Below are 19,422 nucleotides of genomic sequence, written 5' to 3'. Positions count from 1 at the left end.
GGGAAGGAGGTAAGACGGTGGGGATGGAGGGGAGAGGAAGGAGGGGGCTCAGTGTGGGAAGGCCTCCTGGAGGAGGTGAGCTCTCAGTAGGGTCTTGAAGGGAGGGAGGGGGTAGTTTCCTAGAAAAGGGGGTAGTTTCCTAGAGTTTTGAAATTTGCACCCCTCTTCTTTCTCCTTACCCCCAAACAGCAAAGAAGAATTCATGCCATTGCCTGGCTAGCCCATTCAATCCAATAAATTTCTGCTAAGACAGTCAGAAGGGACACACTGGCAAGCAAATGTTTCTTAATATCACTCCTGTCCTCTAGCAAATGCGAAACAACAAATTGTTTCCTAACATTCTCTCCTCCCCCCAAATTTGGATCCCCCTCTAAATTCCATTTAATTCCCTATTCTGTTTAGTGTTAGTATGTGATTTAAAGCCTATTCTCCATGTCTTTACAGCCTTTCTCCCTCCCCATCCTCTACTCCCCAGGCATTCACACAATTGTTTAAAACATTTAGATGGCTTTTATATAAAGAAGAAAATTTGGCCGATGATTAATTTGTCACAATCCAATTGCTTTTAGTTGCTTGGCAAAGAAAAGAAAAACATTAAAAACAGCTGATCTTTGACACGAAATTTGAAAATCTGAGGGAATTTGTTAAATGGTCATGTAAAATGCAGGGTTTACGTGAGGACAAAATTTACTCAGAGATAGGTGTATTGGAAGTATCAAACTAGGTCAAGAAACCAGAACATTTTCATAAGGTTTTAATACTGGAAAAGTTGAACTAGGCAAATATGTATTTTCAGAAGTGGTTCTTGAGTAAGTGCTGTGTGTATTTGTAAATTCATTTTTACTGCACATGTTGTGGGTTAGCTAAATAAATCTACATGTCAGATTCACTTATGTATATATGTTTAACTTTCTGTATTTAATAACTATAATTTGGTACTCTTCCATCTTCATAAATTTTGACAAAATTCCGTAAATGCAAAACTAAACTCAATTCTGTCCTTAATTTTGCTTCCTTTTGGTTTTTGTCACTCAAACCGAATTCGTATGGTAAGCACTCTTGCAAATAATGCCATTTTAGACAGTGAAAAGCTCATCCTGAAAGTCAGTTTCTTGTTATGAAAAATGACAAACTACTTTGTTTCTGAATGTCTTTTTTTCCCCTCTGAAATGTTGGCAAAATAGACATTTTTCAGGGTCTTAGTATTCTGTTTATGAGCCAGTCAGAATCTTGATAATATGCCAGAAAGCAGTCAAAATCCTGCATAATTGCCAACAAGCATACTGGCCAATTACCCTTGGATTGCATGACAAGATATGGTTATGTTTAAGGTTGGGGGATTTAAAAGTAAACATTCTTATGGATGATAATTTGCAATATCGTTGCTATTACTTGTTTCTGTATAAGTGACATCGACATATGCAGAGAAATTAGATTATGCTAAACTGTTTTCTCTAAATGTAATTTATTTCAATGTCTATATCCCCCTTTAGACTGTAAGGTCTCTGTGGGCAGGGATTGTGTCTACCTACTTTATGGTACTGTACACTCCCAAGCACCTAGTAGAGGACTCTGTACACAGTGGGCACTCAGATGCCATTGATTGGATTTGAATTATCATGGATTTTAATAGTATATTTCTTCCTTTTACTTTTCCTGTACGCTTTCAGATTTCTTTGTTTTCCATTTTTACTCTCATCAGCCTGACCACCCAACTTTCAAGCAACTCATTTCACCCTTTCTGCCGTGCACTCCTGGAACTTTGCATTCTTTGAAGCTGGGTTTGACTCCAATAATCTAATTTGTATTTTGGTGTAATGTGTCAAACTGTAGTGTTGCTGATTGTCTCTAACCCGGTTGTTGTTTTTCCCTTCTTTTGGGGTCCTACAACTTCTTTTGGCAGCTGTCTAATATCTGCTACAATTCAAGACAAATTGGATTGGGCCTGTAAGGATCGAATCTACTTGACAAATCCCAGCAATTTCATATAGATTTTACTCGTTTTAGTTGGGGCTAACAATATCCTGATTTTTTTTAAAGGCAGCCAATGCTAGGTTATTTGTTATTTGTGCTTTTTGGTATAATTCAGCACAGCAGGGCTGAGGTCAGAGTTATTGGGGTTGGCTTTGATGTGGGCTGAATGGTTCAAGAGCATTTGTTCTGTCTGCTCATCACACCCCCATTAACTTACATCGGGTTTGCCCCTAGTTAACTAGAGCCCAAACCAGAAATTTGTTCAGGAAACATGCTTGTCATAGGACCATATTTTCTCTTAGTCCATAAATACAGTTTGAAGAATTAATTGGGGCTTACTATTGACTTCATAAATGGTTAGTAGATTTCAGAATTCCTCATCCACCATATTGTGACTGTCCAGGTCGTATTTTTTCTCCGCTCCAGATTGGGCCAGTATTCCTTGGTTAGTCAACTCTTGCCAATTCCAAATTGTATTTTAATCATTGAAATGTCTCAACTTTATCTTCTCTAGAAACTTTCAGCTCTTTCGCTTCGAATTCAACAAATTGAAACCACACTCAATATTTTGGACGCAAAGGTTTGTAAGTAGGATTTATCAGTCATCATTCTCAGCGTAGTAAATAACGTTGTAGTTAAAGCCACATTTACTCCTGTTGGCTTCAGCTTTTTAGCATTTGAAATGAAAGCTTGAATAGGCTAAAAAAAAAAAAAAAGCAAAAAAATCCAAGACAATTACAATTGTTTGAGGGGAAAGGATACTGAGATATTATCTTAAATTCTTATTATTCTTAAATTGTGAGACCCCTGAGAGACAGGAATTCTATCCTTCCCTCCTGTGTATTCTCTTCTAGTGCTTAGTATAGTGCTCTGTACACAGCAAGTACTTAGTAAATACTATTGCTAAATATCTCAACTATTTTGCCCATGTTTTAAAAAAAAATCTATTTTGAAATTGAATATACCATACCCTTCCATTATAGTTAGTCACATAATCTGATATGCTTATGTCATGGTACTTGGAGCATGCTGGACGAAGGGTAGTGATTTACAGCAACAGAAGTGCTAATCGGAACCCCTGATGCCTTCTGCACCAACATTAGCAAGGCACCCATGTTAGATTGGCCTAGTGCATATTTGGCCCAAACAATTTTCTACGTGAAATTCCTTTTTAAAAAATGCATTATCATATGTGCATATAGTTATTGTATATTATCAAGAGAAAAACATTGATCAGAAGTTTAACCTTTGAATGTATTCTGAATGCATTCATTTGTGAAAGCAAATCTCTTGGTAACTAAAAAAAAATTGAAAATGGTTGGAATTTTTTATTTGTCTATATCAGAGGTCGGAAAAATAGAAATTGAGGATTATTATTTTTTTCAACGGGTGGACGAGTAACAGTCCCCGAGCGGGTGGGAAATGTTTGATGATTCTGTTGTGTTTTTTTCTGGTGGTATTATTTTTTGTGTAAAACAACTGATCAGGTAATTCTTTTGTTAGCGGTGAGATGTTGTAAGGCCATTCTAAGTATGTTTACATAGGGCAGGTGCATTTTCTGGAGATTTTTTTTTCAATTAACACTTTTACCCAGAAATCAACATGAGGCAAACCCTTCATTGTGTTTAATGTTACATAAATAAACCATAAGCAAAAACCACACGCTTCTACTTCTGTCTGCCAGCATCAAAAGGCCTGATATCACCAAGCCTGCCTAATTATGAACATTCAGGCTTTTTTGTTGTCCCGTTAGTTGGCTTCCTGGATGGCTTCTTAGCAGTCCCCAAACTCTAGGCAGATGAGTGGTAGGTTGAAGGAGGAAACATGACAACTAGCCAACTGTGATAGTCACAGGCTAGTAGTTTCCATAAGCCCCACATAGTGGTTTTCCATAGTTGTGACAATACAAATTCCATTTGTACTACAGTGTGAATATGAGTATGGATTAAACAGATTTGGGAAATGTTTTCCATCAGGAGTCTGGCAAACAGGAACATTTGTGTAACAAAGAATTGTGTAGCCATTTTTACACCTGAGAGATTTTCTAGATATTTTGTACCCTCCTACACACCTTGAGTCTTTTAAAAGGGTAAGTTCCCCCAAATGGCTTTAGAGCTCAAAAGCACATGGCATCAGGTTTGACAGTCAGTCAGTGGTATTTATTGAGCATGTACTTTACGCAGAGCACTGTGCTAAACACATGGGAGAGTGCAGTACTTCCAAGTTGGTAGACTTGTTCCCAACCTATATGGAACTAGCAGCTAGAGTTTACAGTCTAGGCTACTTTTTGAGGGTCCCATCCAGCCATTATTTCCATTTGAAAAAAGCTAATATGCCTCCTCCCTCCATCTGTCAAAAATTATCCATTTGCATCAGTCACATGATTTTCTTTTATTTGGTTATTAATGCCTCAAAGTACATTCCCTTGTTTTGACTGCATCTATTAAATGTAGTCATGTTCTATAGAGAATGTACACAGAAAACTTGAATTTCAGTTCATTCTTCATGGTAGTTCTATTACCTATATGAAAAGGGTAAAAACTGATCAATACCTACTAGCCAGTTTGGCCAGATTACAGGCAGTTTTTTCAGTTTTGAAAGTGACGTAGCAATTTTTGGAAAGATAACCCGTTACAAGCAACCTTATTCATGATAAGGCCCTTTCATTTCCATCCAAACCGCTACCTTGGTGGTGCAATCTCTCATCCTATTCCAACTGGATTACTGCATCAGCCTCCTCTCTGATCACCCATCCTCCTGTCTCTCCCCGCTTCAGTCTATACTTCACTCTGCTGCCCGGATTATCTTTCTACAGAAATACTCCGGGCGTGTCGCTCCCTCTTCAAAAATCTCCAGTGGTTGCCTATCAACCTTTGCGTGAAGCAAAAACTCCTCACTATTAGCTTGAAAGCTCTCCATCACCTTGCCCCTTCCTACCTCACCTCCCTTCTCTCCTTCTACAGCCCAGCCCGCACCCTCCGCTCCTCTGCCACTAACCTCCTCACTGTGCCTCGTTCTCACGTGCCCCGCCATCGACCCCTGGCCCAAGTCCTACCATTGCCCTGGAATGTCCTCCCTCCTCACATCCGCCAAACTAGCTCTCTTCCCCCACTTCAAAGCCCTACTGAGAGCTCACCTCCTCCAGGAGGCCTTCCCAGATTGAGCCCCCATTTTCCTCTGCTCCTCCTCCCCTCCCCATCTCCCCTACTCCCTCCCTCTGCTCTATCCCCTTCCCTGCCCCACAGCACTTGTGTATATTTGTACATATTTATTCTATTTATTTTATTAATGGTGTGTAAAAATCTATAATCCTATTTATTTTGATGCCGTTGATACCTATTTGTTTTGTTTTGTTGTCCGTCTCCCCCTTCTAAACTGTGAGCCCGTTGTTGGGTAAGGATTGTGTCCATCTTTTGCCAAATTGTACTTTCTAAGCGCTTAGTACATTGCTTTGCAGACAGTAAGCGCTCAGTAAGTACAATTGAATGAATGAATAATGCACATTGAGAGTTACAGCTATCACTTAAAACTAAGCCTAATATGCTGAATCAAAATTCAAGCTCCATCACTCCATAAATTTCTGTTGGCAAGAAACTGGATCAGTGAGGTAGTTATGAAAATTCTGTTGGATAACTTGCATTTTAGACTGTGAGCCCACTGTTGGGTAGGGACTGTCTCTATGTGTTGCCAATTTGTACTTCCCAAGCGCTTAGTACAGTGCTCTGCACATAGTAAGCGCTCAATAAATATGATTGATTGATTGATTGCATTGCATTGATTTTTATTTCCTGTTTCTAACATTATCTTCATGTACTTGAACTATTCAGCTGTCCTCTATTCCGGGCTTGGAAGATGTCAAATTTGAAATATCTAACGCTAATGTCAACACTGTTACAAACAGTTCACCCCCTGAAGCTCCTTCAAGTCAACAGTCAGCAACAATATCACCTCAATCAGAGGTAAGTATTTAAGTATCAAGGAATTTATTCTGCTTTCCAGAAAATATCTCTTCATGGAGCAAGCCACCAAGGCAAATGGAAGAAATGAAAGAAAAATGAAAACTTTCAAGCATTAGGTTCTTATGAGGTGAATAATGAAGTGTAAAAATATTGTCAAATATTGCAGTTGTTTCCATTTGTTAAATTGTCATTTCTGAAGTTGGTAATTTTATTGATATAAATGAACCTTAAGCTCAAAACTTTCAACATTTATTAAAATGATCTGAAAGATAATTTTAAATACACAGGGCTGAGGAAACTTTGAAATGTAATTATGATCTACAAATCCGCAATTTAAATTGATCTTAATTTCTTATTTTTTAACAGTTTTGATATTTTTTTAAAGCATACTGAGCATACCATGGTACTGTAATGCATGCTTAAAAAAGGAATGATTTTCTGAGCGTTTACCTGAGAGTCAAAAATTTGGATGTAATTTAAACAAAAATATTTTAAATAATCTCTGGGAAAATTGCCTACAATAAAGTAATATATCAGAGTTTCATAATTCTCTCTTTCTCTATTACTTAAATGGAATTCTGCCTCTGTGGCCCTGTTTGTTCACAATTCAATTAGGGAGCATATACAAGTTTCCCCACGGTCATCTATTAGATAATTAGATTTTAATTTGATTTGTCAGTAACTAGCATCATTCCCTGCAGTAGATTCTGTCAGTTTATGCAGTACAAAATTAAAATGTAGATAGGAATAGGTGTTATGAACATAGGAAGTTTATTATTATTCTTGACTCCAGGTGTGTTCTTTGTCAGTAAGTTCTTGGTCTCTGCATTTGGCTTATTTCTCTTTCTGTATATCAGTTGTCTTATGGAGTGTGGCAACTGCATCTTATTCAAGCATTAAACTATTTCATTAATGTAACTGTTAGTCATTGTAAGTATACCGTAAAGAGTTGGTTAACTTGCAGTAGGAGTATTTATCAAGTTCCGTATGGTGCACTGCACTGTTTTAGGCATTTGGGAAGTGCAGAATAGCATTGCATATTTTAAAATATCAAAAACCTTATTAAGTTCATTTATTTGATCATGGCCACATATAGTTTATGAAATAGTATTTATTGGTGAGCAGTGTTTAGTAAAGAAATCTTTCAGAGCCCAAGGACCTCAGTTCCTAAAGCTGTACTTTGTAAATTATCTGTAAATTATCATTCTTTTGGATCACTAAAGGACTGTTTATTGCCCTGCTCTATGTTTTTGCCATGTCTGCAATAAAGCCTTAAATGATTCCCGAGCAGGTAATGTGCTAGAGAGCTAATTATTAGAGAATAATTTAAGGCCCTGGGAGAATCGCACAGTAGACTTTTCTGACTTGTCTTTCAAACTCAAGTTGAATATGAAATAATGGGATATCCGTAGGATTGACTAAACTTCTAGCAATGTCACCCAAGAACTCCAAATGCATTGTGAGGTTTTATTAAAATGGATCCATGGGATTCATGTGCTATTAATTATATTATAATTTCATGATGACCAGAATCAAGTAAATAATTAATATGCTTTTGAACTGAAATTCAACTTTAATTCCATCTTCTCTGTTTATACCATGTGTATACCTTGTAATAGTTTTTTATGTTCACCTTTTAAATTTTATTGATTCAGGCATTCGATATCTGCCGTTTTCTTCAATTCCTTAAAATTGGGCCAGAAATCTCATACAGTTGCCCAGCTTAGCCAAATGAAGTGTGGTTATATAAAGTCTGTAATGTAACTTATCTGATTATCCATACCTCTCATCTGTGATATTTGGGACAAAACCCCAAAATGTGGAACTCATTTTCAGTAACCTTAAATCTCATGTTTCAGATTTTATCATTGAATCACAATAATAGTTAAAAACCCAACCATGTGTTGATTGAGCGACTAGTTTGGAAATAAAATGAGGGGCAGTTGAGAGGTATGGTAGAAGGTTTAAGTTCAGAGTATTTCCAAAATGACTAAAATGTAATAAAACACTGCATAATAAAACCTCATTTAGATCTCCATTAGAGGCACAAATTACAAGTTGAGTTGAAATTTTTTGGCATGTGCCTTTTGAAATTTGCTCCACTGTACTCTAACCTTACTGTCTCTAAATAAAACAAATATACTTGGAGCTTGTTGGAATTTTCATTTAATTTTCAGTGGTCTGGATTTATGTAATCATAGATGTAACTCTATAATGGAGTTCCAGATATTAAACACACCTCACCTGAATTGGTCTCACTGTGAAAAACTTCAAGGTGTTTGTGCCATTTTTGTTTTCAGGATTTGAAATAGCTTTGATTAAATTTTAACCAGAATAAAGAACCTTTGCCGTCCGTTTTAATATTTGTGAAAGACATATTTTGGGTCCTAAGCTCTCATTAAATTGCTCTTTAGTTTGAGATTTGAGTTATGCTTTTAAAATTTAAATCGTGGGATTAATCAGATTCTTTTAAGACATTCTCAGTAGAAATTCAGTGTACACCTACCGGGCAAGATTTCTTGGTAATCTGACCCATTCCAAGTGAAGAGAGCGTTCTGCAGTCCAGAAAATAATTGCCATGCATTCATTCACACAGAACTTTTTGTTCAAAAAGCCAATCCCAATATACTGTGTACCATAGTAATCAATCAGTCATTTTTATTAAATGTTTACAGTGTGCAGAACACTGTATTAAGCACTTGGGAGAGTACAATATAACAGAGTTGGTAGACACATTCCCTGCCCACAGTGATCTTACAGTGTAGAATAGACTATTTAAAATATTAATCCTGTCTCAAACTTGGATCTGGGTGTACCTAGTAGATAAAAAATTGAGTGCCTCTTGAAATAACTTGAGACCAATCAATCAGTAGTGTTTATTGAGTGCTCACTGTGTTCAAAGCACTGTACTAAGCAAGTGCAATACAATCTGCATGCAATTTTATTAAATTCAATAAGTATGGTTGCCCCTGTTTATTGTGATTGAAAGCTATTTTAATCAATTAATAGTGTCTTTAAGGATCACGTTTTAGAATATTATTTAGATATTGTCCCTTACAATTGAAAAATGAATTTCAATTAGCTATTTAAAATGTACTAAGCTAATAATGTAGTCAGTTTTAATTTCAGATTTTGTGTGGGTACTCTGAGTGTCTTATCAAGCTGTGTAAGTCACACTAACCTGCTCGTATGAAAGCTACTTGAGTACTTGCAAGAAATCTTAAAAGCAGTTTTATTTCAAAATGAGAGTAGTTCTATTTTTAAGAATATTGTTTCAATCATGAAAGTAAACTGTTGCAAATTGTGATTCGGGAGGATGTTCCTTAATGAGTAAAAATTTAAAAATGCCAAGAGTTTTGGGCTAGCCTTTAATTGCTTTAAATTGTATAAATAGAAATATCCCACATGTGTAATAGAATGGGACCTCTTCTGTAAATTGTCTAAAGATTTACCCACATACTTTCTACAGCAGAACATTATACAAGACCCTGGACTGCAGAAAAATGAAGTAGCAGCTGAAAATGCCTTAACTGTAGCCAAGGATCCAAGATATGCCAGATATCTCAAAATGGTTCAAGTGGTAAGAGCTCATTTGGTCTGTCTTCCTATCTAGCAGCCTCATTTGAAATTCCTAACCATTGAGATGTTCTCTGAAAATGTAGAAAGATTACTGACCTGAGAAGCTGCGGTTTCTATTCTGTTGTTTCCTCATTTTATTGGATTCTCTTGGACCTCGTGGTCAGAATTCCAAATATTCTGCATTAGTACATCTAGTGGAAGGGATTTTATTGGAAAGAAATTGAGGCAAGAATCTTCTTCACTCCATACTCTAGCACAGTTATGTAGTTTCAGATATTAAACTTAACTCGGAAGTACTGTACTGGAGGGAGGCAAGCTCTACAAATTTTTATTTGGGAGGGAGAGATGTAATAGAGACCCTCATTCGTAAGGCACTTCATCAACCTCTTATTTGTTGGAGATGGTGACGATGACTATGACAATGGTGGAATCTCCCATTGTAAATGACAGATGAGCTTCAGGCCGTTCCCAAAGACTTCGGGCCTGGAAACTTGTGCGAACTGATTATTGTGTTTGTGGTTTGTGCAGTGCCACTCATGCTTTAATCTCTGCCAGTAATATTCCTAGTGAGCCAGCAGCAGGTGGGAGAATTTAGGTATAGGTATGTAAAACCCATACTTTGATTTTCAACTATCCATTACAGAAAGCAGTAATCCTAGTCATTTTTTCTATACATTATGTTGTTTTGTTCTTGCCGATACAAGCATGATACTGTATTAAGACACCTAGAAAGTTGCGTTAGGAGGCTTAAAGGTTCGTATCTCAGGTTTAATTTCAGTTTTAAGTTTTTAGACTGTGAGCCCACTGTTGGGTAGGGATGTCTCTATATGCTTCCAACTTGTACTTCCCAAGCGCTTAGTACAGTGCTCTGCACACAGTAAGCGCTCAATAAATACGATTGATTGATTGATTAATCACTCCATATTGATATTTCCGTATATTTTTCATAATAAAAATTAGGATCCTCCTTTACTTTCTGCCGTCTTTTTTTTCCCCTTTCTCTTCTGCCCACCTGAAGCTGTATTCTAGCAGATGGCATTAAGGGAAGTCCTCATTCTCATACTATCCTAAATAACCATTCTTGAAGAGCCATTATAATGCTGACTCCTTTGAAAAGGAGCTCAGCTGTAGACCATGCCTGGGTGGCACAAAGATCCAAGTTGAGGAGTGATGTGATACATTTCTTTGGTAGTGGAGAGATTTTTCTCCAGTAGAGAAACTCAAAGATTTGACAGATGGCCAAGAAAGCCACTGAACTACCATTGGGTGAAGTCGCAGGAGAGAAATAAAGGTAGACGTTAGCCAAGAGCTTTAGGTAGCACGTTTTCAGTACTTGATGCCTGTTACGCTCAAGCTGTGATGCAGAAGCCGAGTGGCTTAGTGGAAAGAGCGTGGGCCTCGGAGACTGAGGACCTGGAGTCCAATCCCGGCTTTTCCACTGACCTGTTGAAACTTTGGGTAAGTCACTCAACCTATCTGTGCTTCAACTTCCTTATCTATGAAAATGGGTATTCAAAACCTGTTCTCCCTCCTGCTTAGACTGTGAGCCCCCTGTGAGACAAGGACTCTGCATGACCTGATTATCTTTCATCTACCCCAGCTCATAACATAGAACTTGGTTCATAGTAAGAGCTTAGCCAATACTGCAAGTGTTAAGTATTAGTCACACATACCATAATTATTAGTATTATTTTGTTTTGATTCCATGATTTTTTATGTGTCATTGGGAATGGGAGAAATTTTAAAAATATTTAGACCGTGTTATAGCTTTGATAGCAGAGAACTTGTCTACCAATTCTGTTGTATTTTACTCTCCCAAGCGCTTAGTACAGTACTGTGCACTCAATAAGTGCTCAATAAATACCATTGATGATGATGATGATAGACCACCATTATTAAACCTACAGCAAAGAAAGGGAAAAGAGCAGAGTAAAATAAATTTTCACCCTCAGTAGTTCATCTCCAAACATAAGTTTAGATTCAAGTTTACCCGGAAAGCAATCATAAATGTTTGATATTAACACCAGAGACAGCATTGGCTTTACTGTTTTGGAACAGGCATCTTCTCTCTTGAGTTTAGATAATAATCTTTGTATAGCCTCTAGAACCTCCCATCACAGACTGATGTAATTGTATTCAGATATTAAAATAGAGATACAAAGAGGCATCTTGTTTGTCACATAGGTGGTCAGTGACATTAAAACTTTGCAGTTGCAAATCTCTTGATAATAACGATAGTATTCGTTAAGCACTTACTCTGTGCCAGGCACTGAGCTAAGCACTGGGGTGGATACAAGCAAATGGAGTTATAGTCCCTGTTCACGCGGGTCTCCCAGTCTCAATCCCGATTTTACACATGAAGTAACTGAGGCCCAGAGAAATGAAGTGACTTGCCCAAGGTCACATAGCAGACAAGTCGTGGAGCTGGAATTAGAACTTAACTTCCGAGTCAAGTTTAATATCTGAAACTACATAACTGTGCTAGAGTATGGAGTGAAGAAGATTCTTGCCTCAATTTCTTTCCAATAAAATCCCTTCCACTAGATGTACTAATGCAGAATATTTGGAATTCTGACCGTGAGGTCCAAGAGAATCCAATAAAATGAGGAAACAACAGAATAGAAACCGCAGCTTCTTAGGTCAGTTAAGAACTATCCACTACGCATGCCACTTCTCTAAGCAGCACTTAGCGCTTAACTTTGTGTTAGGCAAAGATCAGGCAGTCTCTGTTTTATGTGGGGCTCATAGTCTAAATAGGAAGGAGGACAGGTATCTCATCCCTATTTTACAGTTGAGGAAATTGAGACACAGAGAAGGTAAGTGACTTGCTCAAGATCTCACTGCAGGTAAGTGGTGGAGCCGGAATTAGAATTCAGGCCCTCTGACTCTCTGGCCTGGGCTCTTTCCAGTAGGCCTCACTGCGCATTTTAGAAACATTCTTAGTAACTAAGAAGCATACTTACTGGAAAACAAGTGAAAAAATTAGTGACTTATTGCACAGATATAAAATTCTATCTCGTCAACACCGGTTTGATTTTATGCTTGGGAAAGTTGGTAGTGAAGCTGTCTTTTCAGTACTTCTCAACTTCTGACCCCCTCAAGTAAGGAATTCAGGGCTTAAATCTCCTCTGTGCAGAAAAATTAAGTATCACAAAGCCAATCTAGAAGCTTGCATCCATTTTCAAACTTGGAACGCTTTACAGTTGATACCGTCTTCCTAGCAGCTAGGGGGTCACAGCCCTTTAGAAAGGAGCCAGAAGAAAAGCCAAGCTAGTGACTTCATTTCTTAGCCACCGCTCGCAGACTGCGGGTCCCGGTGCCCACACCATCACTGGGCTCCAGGGCCGAGCCTCAGTCATCATCATCATCATCAATCGTATTTATTGAGCGCTTACTATGTGCAGAGCACTGTACTAAGCGCTTGGGAAGTACAAATTGGCAACACATAGAGACAGTCCCTACCCAACAGTGGGCTCACAGTCTAAAAGGGGGAGACAGAGAACAAAACCAAACATACCAACAAAATAAAATAAATAGGATAGATATGTACAAGTAAAATAAATAAATAAATAGAGTAATAAATATGTACAACCCCTAGCCGTGGGCCCGGAGAGAGCGCTCTGCACACCCAGCCCTTCACCTTCCAGCCCACCGAGTCTGGGGGATTCCCCAGAGAGGACTGGCAGGTGTTTGGCTGTTTTTGCAATGGCTGGGTGAGCTTCGTAGGGTTGTGTTGACACGGCCACCACACTGCTTCGAACCCCAGGGCTGCCATTATCTGTTGCTGCGCTGCTGTGGACCCCAATGTTTTCCAAACCCCGGTGGCTCCAGCTCAGCTAGCCCATCCTGCTTTGTTAACATAGTTCTTTCCCTCTGGGCTGCTCATAGCAGTGAAGGCAGAAGCAAATAAAGTCCACCATTGCAAGGGATTATGCACTTTTCCTTTCTTTTCCCTCCCTTTCCCTTACCATTTTCTTATTCTTCCTCCTCCTTTTCCCCCTCCCCATTCTTCACTCTTTTCTCCTCCCCTTCTGCTCACTTTTCCCTTCCGCTTCCACTCTCTTTTCCCTTACCCTTCCGCTCTCTTTTCCCTTCCGCTCCCACTCTCTTTTCCCTTACCCTTCCGCTCTCTTTTCCCTTCCCCTTCCGCTCTCTTTTCCCTTCCCCTTCCGCTCTCTTTTCCCTTACCCTTCTTCCCTCTTTTCCCCTCCCCTTCTTCCCTCTTTCCCCTTCTGCCCTCTTTGTTTTCCCCTCCCCCACCTTCTCAGCCACCTGCCCCAAGGTCACCCCTACACTCCAAATGAAAAGTTGGCACTCTGGATTGACCCTGAAATTTTAATTTCTTTATGTTTGGGTGATTTTGATGACTACTGGACCTTTATGGTTGAATTGGTTCAAGTTCTGTGCAAGATTTTTAGTGAATATTGCTGTTGCAATGTTCTGAATTTGGTAGATAATTGGTTCTGATTTAATGTTTGTTGTAAGAGTTCAGCACAGGCCTTTGTACTGAATTGCACACTGCCTTTCTAATTTAACCAACATTGTATATGTATCATTTTTCCCACATTTATCCTCTTTCTTCTGGCAGATATTGTGAATCCATTGCCAGTAGTAAACTTTGCACTGGGAAAGTCCGACTTCCACGTTAAGAAGCTAATGACATGTATTTTTTATATTTGCCAAGGCAGTCTCTTCGGACACTTAGACTTTTTAAAGTTAGTTCTACTTTTTTTGGCTGACAGATTTGAACTGAATAATCTCCTTGGTACTGGTGGTTCTGATAAATCTCTTGCCAGAAGTGGACATCAAATGTGGTAAATATGACTTTCATTACAGTAGGGTGAATAAGTTCTAAATGATTAAACATGTTCATTAAGTAGATAATCAGGGGTATTGGTCTGCTCGGATCACTCCAGTTGTAAAAAAACCTATTGGTAGATGCAAGCAGTGTTCTCTGCAAGAGTAATTCACATGTTTTGAAACTTTTTTTCAAATTGTTCCTGCCCCATCAGGACTCTGGAAGGTTTTTTTTTTCCCCAATGCCATACAGATGTGCATCTGACCTGGAGAGCTGGTTGAGGTCAGAGAATTTAACTGTGGCCCAAGATGGGTCAAGTGGCCAAGTCCCGATTTGAACTTCAAAAGAGAGTACCATGGATTTAGTGTAGCAGCTATGACTTTCTTTTCTTGGTTGTTCTGTGAGTACACTGACACTAATATGTCAGGACTTATTTCCAAGTCTCCTAAGATTATTCATAGATATTAAAGTAGTAGCAATGTGCTGTATCTTTATGCATTTTGCCCCAATTTGGGTTTTCAAAATACTTTCCAATTTCAGATCATCATCATCATCAATCGTATTGAGCGCTTACTATGTGCAGAGCACTGTACTAAGCGCTTGGGAAGTACAAATTGGAGACAGTCCCTACCCAACAGTGGGCTCACAGTCTAAAAGGGGGAGACAGAGAACAAAACCAAACATACTAACAAAATAAAATAAATAGAATAGATATGTACAAATAAATTAAATAAATAAATACATAGAGTAAAAAAAATGTACAAACATATATACATATATATATATACATATGCCTTCTAGTTTATTTTTCTGTTTCCATTTCTGTTTATGCTAAAATCACCAAGTATAAAAATGTCAATCAAAAGGCTGTTGCATAGTGCAGGCAGTGTGATCTAGTGAAAGGACCACAGGATTGAGAGTCAGGAGACCCATGCAAATCGTACCTCCCCTTTCACTTGCATGCTGTGAGCAAACTTGCTTATCCTCCTTAGGCCTCAGCTTCTTCATCTGTAAAGTAGAGAAACAGCATGGCTCAGTGGAAAGAGCCTGGGCTTGGGAGTCAGAGATCATGGGTTCTAATCCTGGCTCCACCATTTGTCAGCTGTGTGACCTTGGGCAAGTCACTTAACTTCTCTTGGCCTCAGTTACCTCATCTGTAAAATGGGGATGAAGACTGTGAGCCCTATTTAGGACAACCTGATTACCTTGTATCTACCCCTGTGCTTAGAACAGTGCTTGGCACCTAGTAAGCACTTAACAAATACCAACATTATTATTATTAAAATGGGAATAAAATGCCCGTTCTCCCTCCCTCTTATACAGGGAGCCCTGTTTGGGACAGGACCCGTGTCCAATCTGATTGTGAATGGCTAAAATAAGCACTTATTCCAGCATTCCCTTCTATGGTTTATAATGTAGACTGGCTTTAAAAATTAAAGCCAAGCCAATGCCACCTTCCTAATATTCCTCATTCACAGGCATCCACCCTTCATCCATCCTTGTTCCTGGCACTGTGCTGATTGAAGGCGTGCGTGGAATGAGACCCAGCAGACATGATTAGTATCTTATTATGGTCAAACAGTGTAACAATATTTGCGTAAGTTACACTGAGCACAAGTGAACATGAAGGTATTGATTTTAAATTACAGTAGAGATAGAATGAGCTTGATTGCTCCTTAAGCACCTAATTCTTTTACCTGGATCGGTTGGCTTTTGGATGTATAAATGAACTTCAAAAGGCTGTTTTTACTGCTTTGTATTATAAAATGTTTTTCTTAGTAAAACACTGCCTTTTGTTTTGAGTATAATGAGTTGAATGAGCCCGTTTTAGACTGTGAGCCCACTGTTGGGTAGGGACTGTCTCTATATTTTGCCAACTTGTACTTCCCAAGCGCTTAGTACAGTGCTCTGCACACAGTAAGCGCTCAATAAATACGATTGATGATGATGATGATGGGCCACTACTCTGAGAACAGCGTAGATAAAGGGGTGAAATGGTTAGGACTGGAAACTCAAATGGAATTACTCCTTCTGACCTGGTATTAGAGCAATACTTTGCTCGAGACTACTCAGGAAGCAGTAGGGACAGAAAGATTTTTTTCTTCTGAGGCAAACAGACACCTCTAGCAGCGTTTCTTATTGGACATATGTAGGTGTAAGGATTGCCCCCTCCTCCCTTCTCAGAAAAGCTAGGTTTTTTTGTATTATGCCTTAAGTTCTCTATATTTGTAAGTAGAATTTTTTGTAAGTAGACCTTCTTTTGAAGAACAGTTGCGACTGATCTGTGTTGATTATAATGTACTTATATACATATATATATATATTAATGTTGTTGTTGAACAAGTGGAAAGTAGTAGTAAAGAGTAGAGAGAGTAGTCTCTAGGAATCAGGAAACCTGGGTTCTAGTCCTGGTTCTTTTTCTGTGCTGGGCCTGTAGAGAGACTTCGGTTTGAAGAACCACCTAGGCCATTCCACGAGTATGGCTGGTTAATATGGGTAGCTCAGACCTCAGCAGCTACCAAAACAGTTGCCTGCCTAGTCTAGACAGTCCCTCTATACTGTAAGCTCGTCTTGGGCACAGAACGTGTCTACCAATTCCATTGTATTGTACTCTCCCAAGCACTTGGTACCGTGCTCTGCACACAGAAAGCGCGATTGATTGATTGGACACGTGGTGCAGTATCGGTAACATGCTGCAGTCATTTTGCTGTCGGTGAGTTCTGCAGGTGGAAAATCTTGCATGCAGTTCCCAGGCACCTCTGCCTGCCAACGTGCTCTTTACCCTCATGGGAACGTGACTGCCAGTTATGAGAGAGTGCAGGTGATGTCAATTCCATTTCTAAGGGTCTCAAGCCTCAGGCCCAAGGCTTGTAGAATTCCTGATGGCAGACTCCATCATCATCCATCATCTTGGGCTCTCATAATGTACTTCTTTGGCATTAATCTTCCATGGAGGAAATTGGATTGTCAGTGTATCAAAGACATTTTCCAACCTTTTGACCATTTCATATAAATCGTCGTAAACTCTTCTATTTCCCCTATCTCTAATCCATTTTAATGTCTTTTCCATAGACTGTAAGCTCTTTGTGGGCAGGGATCATGCCTAACTGACTCTGTTGAATTGTACTATCCCAAATGCTTACTAGAGTGTGGTGCACACTCTAAGTGCTCAGATTTGATTGATTGATTGATTAATCGTGGCAATTCAAACCTTATGATATTTATCAAGAAACATTGCAGTCTGCAGCAGGCTTTCAAGCAGCATGACCTTAAGGGCAGGCAGTAGAGACAGTAAATGGGAACTCAGCAGGGAGAATCTGGTTAAGTACAACAGAAGTCACAGGAGTCATTGATAAAGGAAAGTGCCAGAGGCTTGGAGACATCCCCGTGCTGTTTTTCTCTTGTCACCTGTTCCAGCTGTTACTGCTCTCGCTTTATGTGAAAGATAATTCTGCTCCCGTGAGTATTTCCCGTGGATGGAGGGGTAGGGAGGTGGAATACTTGAATGGGAGGAACACAATGAGCTGGCTTCTAATCCTGACTCTGCCACTTGCTGTGTGACCTTGGGTAAGTCATTTAGCTTCTCTATGCCTCGGTTACCTCAACTGTAAAATGGAAATTAAATCCTCCTTCCTCCAATTTAGACCGCGAGCCCTTTGTAGGGCAGGGACTGTGGCCAAACTGATTATCTTGCCTCTGAGCGCTTAGAACAATGCTTGACACATAGTAAGTACTTAATAAATACCAATAACGAAAACTGCATTATTTCAGATGAAATCTTGATGCCTTAAGGTTTCAATTTCTTTAAAATTTTGGAAAAAAACCCTTTGGTATAAAAGAACATGGCACTGTAAGAGTTTTAGTCCCAACAGACTGCTGCTGACTGCTACCTTGGCCACATCACTTTATAGCCCTATCAACTCATTTTTCATAAAGAATCAAAGACAAATTTTATGCCTTTTGTAAGAAATGTAAGATGATATGAAGCCCTCAATTCCCTTTAATAAAAGGTATTATATGAATTGAAACTGCACTCTGTTTGCCCATTACCCTTTTTTAAGTAAATACAATTGTTAAGGAGAACAAGAGAATCAGTTGGAAGATTCACCACAGATATAGGCAGCCACTTGTGTTAACATCTAAGGTCCCATGATCAAAAAATGCCCTTTTAATTAATGCCACACTGGGCCAAATCAAGCCCAATATTTTGTCTTCAACAATGGCAGCAAGATGCCCGGGGATCATGTAATAATTTCCTCCATATCATACACTCTAGTAGTTTAAGCTATACCATTCTGCTGCCATTACTTTCCCTGTACATCCCTAATTTTTTTCTAATATCATATTCGTTTGACTTCTCGTACATGAATTTATCCAAACCCCTTTTGAACCTGATGATATTTTCCACCTACCCAATTCTCTGTAGAAGTTAATGCAACAGGATCTCCCCATCCCTCCACCCCATGTTTCTGAACAGATTTTGCTTTGTACCTACCACCTGAATAACAATTCTTTTTTCACCCTACCCATCCCCTCTTCATGGTTTTATAAATTTGCATCATGACTTCCCTTAGCTATTGCCTTTCTAGACTGGTCTTCTCAATCTATTTTCTTATAGTAGCTTCTCCATCTTCCTACCATCTATTCTGGCCTTCCTAAGATGCGGTGACCAAAATTTCAAGAAGTATTTCAAGGGCAGCGTAACATCAATTAATCGTATTTATTGAGCACTTATTGGGTACAGACCACTATTCATTCATTCGTATTTATTGAGCGCTTACTGTGTGCAGAGCACTGTACTAAGTACTTGGGAAGTACAAGTCAGCAACATATAGACACGGTCCCTACCCAACATTGTGCTCACATACTAAGCGCTTGGGCGAATACAATAATAACAGAATAACAGACTTGGTAGACATGTTTCCTGACCAGAAAGAGTTTGGTTTTTATATGCTGGCAAGACTATGCCCCTTGTTCTTTATCCCCTTTCTGATGATGCCCAGTTTTTGGCTACAAATACATATTGGACCCATGTTTTGAGGGGAAAAAAAAACCCTGCAGTGACTTTTAGGTCTGAACTGAATTGTGACTGGTAGCTTGAAGCCATTACCT

The 19,422-nt window shown here is 39.0% G+C and overlaps 1 protein-coding gene across 3 annotated transcripts in view; it reads left to right on the top strand.

Moving 5' to 3' along the window:
• Positions 1–19,422, top strand: part of WASHC3 (WASH complex subunit 3) — a 51,767-nt gene that overhangs the window by 13,419 nt on the left and 18,926 nt on the right. Inside the window, exons 3-5 of one of the 3 annotated variants that reach the window (XM_038756464.1) lie at positions 2,489–2,554; positions 5,802–5,933; positions 9,406–9,513. In XM_038756464.1, coding sequence (XP_038612392.1) covers positions 2,489–2,554; positions 5,802–5,933; positions 9,406–9,513 — 306 coding nt within the window. Of the gene's footprint in view, positions 1–2,488; positions 2,555–5,801; positions 5,934–9,402; positions 9,514–19,422 lie in introns of all 3 variants that reach the window. The other 2 variants (XM_038756463.1, XM_038756465.1) reach the window with 2 other exon arrangements.

Source organism: Tachyglossus aculeatus, chromosome 14 (genome assembly GCF_015852505.1).
Source record: "Tachyglossus aculeatus isolate mTacAcu1 chromosome 14, mTacAcu1.pri, whole genome shotgun sequence".
Classification (NCBI taxonomy): Eukaryota; Metazoa; Chordata; class Mammalia; order Monotremata; family Tachyglossidae; genus Tachyglossus; species Tachyglossus aculeatus.
The sequence above is the reverse complement of the archived record's forward strand: the minus strand, read 5'-3'. Positions and strand labels throughout refer to the sequence as shown.